We start from the raw sequence: 7,314 nt of genomic DNA, 5'->3' as shown, positions 1-7,314 counted from the left end.
CGCCTGCCCGCCGCGCCATCGCGCCTGCCTCCGCTCTCGCCCGCCGCACCGCCGTCCGCCATCCGCCAGCAGCCTATCCGGGTCGGGTCGTGTGAAACCGGCAACCCGCCGGGTCGGGTCCGGGTTCGGTTTTTCGACCCGTTTGTCTACCCGGGTCGGGTTAGGGTTGACCCGTTTGAACCCGGGTCAGTTCCGGGTTCGACCCGAACCCGACCCGTGACCTGAAATTGACACCCCTAATTTAAACCATATAATTCATGAAACTCCTCCAACGGCTCCTCCAAACTTGCTCTATCATCCCCACAAGTCGAAGAACCATACCCATCCAGCCAATCAAATTGTAGGTGTTTTAACAACTACAGTAATATAGAAAAAATGATGCGAAAGACTATTTTAATAATAGTGAAAGATCATAACTCTATCTTCTTATAAAAATTATTACATTCTACCTTTAGCCAAAATAGCCCTTATTCTTTAATCCATAAAATTAAGCTCTTTATTAAGATTTCAATGATTCCTAATTACTATGATAATTGCTAATTATCCTAATTATTCAACATGAGATATATATATAGAACAGTGCAGATATTAGCATCACCTCATCACATGAAATGCAAAGGCCAAAGAGCAGCCACTTAAGCTAGGAAGGAAAAAAGAAAAAGCAGAGGCCACCGGATATCTTGCACAACCACGCATCAGCCTTTCAGTCAACATCAGATGGTTGTCTCTACCTTCCATCGATTTATTTAATCCTTTTTATTTACATATCTGATTAAGTGGGTCCACCTACTTCTTCAAAATTTGCTGTATATTCTTTACAATGTGTGTGCTCCTTAATTCAGTAATTAAAAAATTATTATAATTATTATGATAATATGATCTACATATAGAATTATTTTTGCATCAAATTTTTATTATTTGACACTTAAATTTTCATGCATATATTCATACGCCGCCAAAAATCACTTTCATCGAGCTGTAATCTCATGATATATTTGAATGGGGCAATTTCAAAATTAAATTTGGGACCATCGGTATTTTGATCTCAGCGAACTTACAATCAAATTGAAAGTCTTGACAAAACAAACCCAATGACACCAAAATTTGGCCCAATTCAAGTCTAAGTGAGCTCGAGCCAATGGATTGAAACATAATTGGAAGATTTAAAGTATTAATTGAGTAATCAAATAATCTCCAAATATGATATGCTTATTGTTGAATTGAGCTATTCGATTAGACGAATCCAACGAGTCTAATATCAATTAATTTTGACATCATTAAGGCATTTAAATGCTTGAAAAAAGTTATATGATCTAATGAAGCAATGCATACCATTTGATGAATCACGCCAACTTTGCCTTAGATTTTTTCTATATTTGTACGGCATGTCATTCTAAAAAATCTATAAATAGGCATTTTTTTCTTCACATGATGGGGGGAGGAGGGAGGAGAAAGGGAGCTAGAGAACTCTCTTGTATTTTCTAGTTATCGTCGTCGACAATTACCATCAGCTATCTATACAGAACTCTCTTGTATTTTCCAGTTATTGTTAGAGAACGATGAACAAAATACAAAGAGAAATAGTAAATCAAAATTTGTTATAATATTATAAATCAAAATCAACATTATATATCAACACATTTTTATTTAATTTTTAATTTGAATTGAATTTTATGCCATAAATAACACCAATTATCATAAATAAATTACATATTAATATAAATTAAAAACCAATAGTATTTTTTTATTATTAAAGTCAATAAAAAAATCTTAATTAGTATTTTGTCGAGTTGTGTTACTCATGGCAAAAAAAATCAGCTTATCGTGGATTCGTGGTCAACCTTTCCTACCTCCTATAGAAAAAAAAAAAGGACGATAAAATCAAATGGGGGATCGTGGTCCCAAGGCGATCCGGTGCAAGCCAACGTACCATAATCTCAACTGTCGTGCAATAATAATTTATATCTACGCAGATTTACCGTACATCAGTGGCCATCGACACGCCGGATAAAAGTTCAAATTTACGGGCATTTGATGATTGAAAGAAAGCAAAGGAGGCGAACAAGATAAGGTGATGTTTGGGAATTTGATAATTGCCAGATCCGTTCAAAGAAGGACACTAAGGGAAATAAATAAGATTAAAATAAAAATAAAAAAAATCAAATTAGCGCTCACATTTCTCTGTTCTTTCCCTTAGTGGTAATGTTGGATTTTAGTTATAAAATATTTCCCGAATTATATTTTTATTTTTATTTTTGGTTAAAATCCACGGTATGAGCTTACGTGTTAAATAAAAGCAATGTTACAGATTCTTAATGAATTTAAAGCCCCCTAAAAATATAGCATTTAAAGTAAAACCTACAAATCTTCGATTCAGACTAATTACAAGAACAGAGACAAAACTCAAAAACTAAGCCCAGAAGAGAACAAGCAAACATCAAGGAAGCGCCGAACATGAAGCAACCAGAGGCATCATCACACAGGATCCCGGAACACAACACCCTGCAAAGAAGAGATAAAGCAAAGAACGCACCAAGATGCCAACCAGAACAAACCAGCCAATCAACAGCAAAAGAAAAACAAACCAGCACAAGAAAATAAAAAAACCCACCCAAACCGCAACAAAACAGCAACAGTCTCCCCAAACCCAAGATACAAAGCCGAGAAACATATAATCAACAGCCCAACTCATGAACCAAAACAGTCACATGAAACCAACTAAACAAATAGTCACTTCTTTAATTTATTCTAATCAGATTTAATAATGATAAATTTTTAAAATTTTAGATTATTTTAATCTCAAAATAAATTTTAAAATTCTAAATATATTCTAATTCATATATATATATAGAAAAAATGGGAGATTTACATACATATCACCATATAATATTCTATTTACATATTTAACGTACACCTAAAACTTTAATCTTACATGCATACCCCACATAGTTCATGTTCATATCAAATATGAATTGAAGAAATGAAATATATGAGTGGTAGGAAAGAAATATGAGTGATATATATTTGATGTTAAAATAATATGGATGATTGTAGCTAATTTAAAATTTCTGATGTTATAATATGTTAAAATAAGGATTGATATAAATACGTTGTATGTAAATTCCCTAGAAAATTTTATAGTGTAGTAGGAAGTTTGACTATAAGTTTGTTAAAGATCACTCAATTTGAATGTTTTCAAATTTAATTTTTTAGAATTTTAAATTTAAATATACATATAGATTAGTCTGATCAAAATGATTTTTGATGGATGAACAATTTCTAATTGATGAATAAAGATCTTATAATGCTTTCCTTATTTAATTTTTCTACATAATTTTTTTCTTATAATCATAATATTTTATATATTAATACTTAAATTTTATATTTATTATCTATCATTTTTATTTTTGTATTATATAAAAAATTATTAAAATCAATTTATTTAAAATAAAATATAAACTTGTATACATATATTAAGATATTATATAAATAAATATAAAAATAAGTAAGAAACCTATAATACAACCGGAGAAATTTGAGAACGCAAGGAGTAAGGGCCTCCTTCTTCCAAACTGTACAGTATAAATACAGGACCCTCGCCTCCGTTCACTCCGAGCTACCATTAAGATCAAAACCCCTCAAAATTTCCTGCAAGAACTGCTAGATAGCCGGTAAATCATCAAAGATGGGCGGCAGCAATGCTGTCAGCAACACCGTCGCCGGCGGAGGAAGCGGCAGAAAACTCCTGGAGATTCTCAACGTCAGGGTAATCGGTAGTGGCGAGAAGGTGGTGGTCCTCTCCCACGGCTTCGGAACCGACCAATCAGCCTGGAACAGAATCATCCCCTTCCTTCAACGCGACCATCGCATCGTCCTCTACGATCTTGTCTGCGCCGGCAGCGTCAACCCCGACCACTTCGACTTCCGCCGATACACCACCCTCGATGCCTACGCCGATGATCTCATCCTCATCATCGAATCCCTGAATATCAACTGCTGCTTCTTCGTCGGCCATTCCGTCTCCGCCATGATCGGCATCCTCGCCGCTATACGACGCCCGGATCTCTTTCTCAAACTCGTCCTCATCGGCGCCTCCCCGCGGTACTCTCTAACCCTAATTCCCATTTCTCCTAACTTTTTCCCCCTGATCGAACTTCGATCATAGAAAATTCTTCTAGGTTTTTGAACGATCGTGATTACCACGGGGGTTTTGACCAAGGGGATGCCGAGCAAGTGTTCGAAGCGATGGAGGCGAACTACGATGCGTGGGTGAGGGGATACGCTCCGCTAGCCGTCGGAGCTGATGTTCCGGCGGCGGTGAGGGAGTTTAGCCGCACGCTATTCAACATGCGACCGGACATCACTCTGTTCGTCTCTAAATCGGTGTTCAGTACTGATCTGCGAGGCGTGCTAGGGCTCGTGCGCGTACCCTGCTGCATCGTCCAGACTTCTCGCGACCAGTCTGTACCAATCTCGGTTGTCGCTCACCTCAAAGCTCATCTCGGCGGCCGCACCACCGTCGAGATTCTCAATACCGAAGGTCATCTTCCTCATCTCTCCGCCCCTGCCCTTCTAGCTCCCGTTCTCCGCCGTGCTCTGTCACGCTGATTTCAAAACCACCATCTCTCCGGCGATCGATCTAATCCGGAAGCCATGAAGTACTTCTAACGAATTAATGGCGTAACAATGAATGGTTTTTCTATATCTGTGATGATTGTTAATTCATAACTCTACTTAATGATTAAGTGCCTTATCATTATCCTCATCATTATCTCTATAGTCTATCGAATCTTTTATTTTATAAATTCTTATTTTTCCTTCCTAAGTATATTATTTATAAATTATTTTTATTCATTTATATGATCTTATTTTCCTATTTATCGTGAGGATTTAAATTGCAACGATTTGATTTCGCCGCATAAAGTGAAGTGAGGAGCTTTTAGAACAGAGAGTATTAACCTCTGGGGATTATGAGGGGATAATTATTTAATTTAAAATTAATTAAAAGTGAGGTTTGGATAAGAATCAAAGAGGTGTTGGGAGCCACTGATTGTCTGATCTGAGCTGTAAGATTGGCTAGTGGTGTTTTGAGTGGGGCTAAGGTGGTGACTGGTGATTGGCTCAATAAAGACGGAATAGGATAGCTAAGTTAAGAAAGGAAGCATGGGAGTTGGACCTTGTTTGAGTTGGACAATACCATTTGTCTTTTATGATATTATATAAATATATGTATTGAATATTGGATGATGACATGTTTATTTAATTCATTATATTTTAAGTTAATTATGATGAGATCATATTATCAATGTTTTTAAAATCGGATCCGACCAGCAGGTTCGACCGATTCAATCGTTAAACCGGTCTTGTGGTCTGTCCAGTTCATCCTAAGAATCGTTTATGCATCAAACCACCTAAAACCGGCCAAAATCGCAGGTTCAACTGGAAACCGTTGAATCGGTCACAGTTCTCTTGAACCAACCAGTTCAATTTTGAATTTTTTTGAATATTTAAATAATTTATTTTAAATATTAAGTAATATTTATAATTTAATTTTAAATTTGAAATGCTTAATTTTAAATTATATTAATTTAATTATTATAGTTATAACTTTTTTTCTGAATTTAATTTTAAATCAATTGACATTTTTTATTTTTTACTTGAGTATTTTTTTAAAGTAGGATTATTATTCTTTTCTCATGTTGGCTCCTCATGAAATATCGTGGTCATTATATATTGGAAAAATTGGGATGAGGATATTCTCGTTTCTTAGGGGTCTGAATAATTCTTTGATCTCAAATGAAGAACATTAATGAATCATTGGGCAACAACATTATGATGAGATGATAAACATTGAAATGTCTTTCCTAGTCAAGAATAATTATTCCAACATAATGAAGAATCACAATTTTTGAAATAGCATAAATTATAAGAAATATCTGTCTCTTTTAATTTTCCAATCATATAAAGGACAAATGCTGCAAGCTTCATGACTACTTAACATGCATCAAATAGAGGCAAAAGCCACCTAGTCCAAGAATCAATCTTTTGTAGTTAACCAAATCTCATATGTAGGGTTGTCAATATTTGACATGACCCGAAATCCGACACAAAAATTTCGGGTTCGGGTTGACCCATAATTAATTATTTCGCGTTCATCTGAATCAGGTCATGTCCATCTGTTCGTTATTCGTTTGTCGCATTCGTCAGCCATCACTTTGTTTGTCGTGTACGTCTGATCGGGTTGCGTTTATCGTTCGTCTGAAAGTCAATGCTAGTTGTTGCTGTTGTGCCTACCTGCCACTGCCACTATCGCAACCGGCATGCGTTTGGCTAATTAGCATCAATAGTTCAGCCCAAGATCATAAGTAACAACGATGATAAGAGGAGCTCATTGCTTGGCCATCCGGTCGTTGCCGGATGCCTGAGCTTAGCATGGGAACGGAGTCGAACCGAAAGCACTTCGACAGATTTACGAGTCGGTTCGTGTTGATCCGAACCCGAAGCAGATCGAGTTCGGGTTCGAAAAACTAATCCGTTTGCAAAACTTGGTCGAGTTCAAGTTGGGTCGAATAGTGCTGGATCAGTTTCAAATTTGACCCGACCTTGACCCCGACCCTTGACCTGATTTTGACAGTCATACTCATATGAAGGAACCATAAAAGATAAAGACGATAAGGACGAGGACAAATGCTTTCAAACACTCGACAAAAACCATCAAAAAAAATTGACTACAACTATAAGTGAACTTACTTAACTCGCGTATCAAATAGAGGATTTCAACATACAACCATTCATCCCGGCCTTCTTATTCTACGATAATCAACCTGTCATCCATATTGTCATTAATGATTGTTTTCACACAAGCTCTAAACATATAGAAATTGATTGTGACTTTATAAGAAAAAGCCTTGCAAATGGATTCGTCAAATAAATGCCTATATGGTCTAAGCTCCAACTCATCAACATTTTCACAATGCCATACCAAATAAGACACTTGTCTTCACTTTTATCCAAGATGACTGCCAAAGGATTTTTTAAATATTAGGGTTGTCAACCCCTTCCCCTTGGGAAGACTTTTGGTCTGTAAATCATAATTATTCATTTAAAATTTGATAAAAAGATTCATTTTTTTATATAATTTATATAATACTTGAGAGTAAATAGAAGCTTTAAAATATTAATTGAATTACTTAATACTAAAATATTTTTTAAATAATGGTGAAATAAATATTATATATTGTAAATTATTAATGAAAATTTGAAAATGTTAAAAATTATTATTATTATTTATTTGATAAGGAATTATTATTAATT

The 7,314-nt window shown here is 35.5% G+C and overlaps 1 protein-coding gene across 1 annotated transcript; it reads left to right on the top strand.

Moving 5' to 3' along the window:
- Positions 1–3,543: 3,543 nt before the first annotated feature.
- Positions 3,544–4,773, top strand: LOC110104816 (probable strigolactone esterase DAD2). The gene is made up of 2 exons (XM_020834082.2): positions 3,544–4,101; positions 4,179–4,773. The coding sequence occupies exons 1-2, from the start codon at positions 3,686–3,688 to the stop codon at positions 4,606–4,608; spliced, it is 846 nt and encodes a 281-aa protein (XP_020689741.1). The 5' UTR covers positions 3,544–3,685; the 3' UTR covers positions 4,609–4,773.
- Positions 4,774–7,314: the final 2,541 nt, after the last annotated feature.

This window comes from Dendrobium catenatum, unplaced genomic scaffold (genome assembly GCF_001605985.2).
Source record: "Dendrobium catenatum unplaced genomic scaffold, ASM160598v2 original_scaffold_268049, whole genome shotgun sequence".
NCBI classification, from domain to species: domain Eukaryota; kingdom Viridiplantae; phylum Streptophyta; class Magnoliopsida; order Asparagales; family Orchidaceae; genus Dendrobium; species Dendrobium catenatum.
This window is presented reverse-complemented; position numbering and strand designations above follow the sequence as displayed.

Coding starts and splice junctions, on each gene's coding strand:
- LOC110104816 (XM_020834082.2), top strand. CDS start 3,686: ATGGGCGGCAGCAATGCTGTCAGCAACACCGTCGCCGGCGGAGGAAGC. Junction 4,102..4,178: donor CTCATCGGCGCCTCCCCGCG/GTACTCTCTAAC, acceptor AAATTCTTCTAG/GTTTTTGAACGATCGTGATT.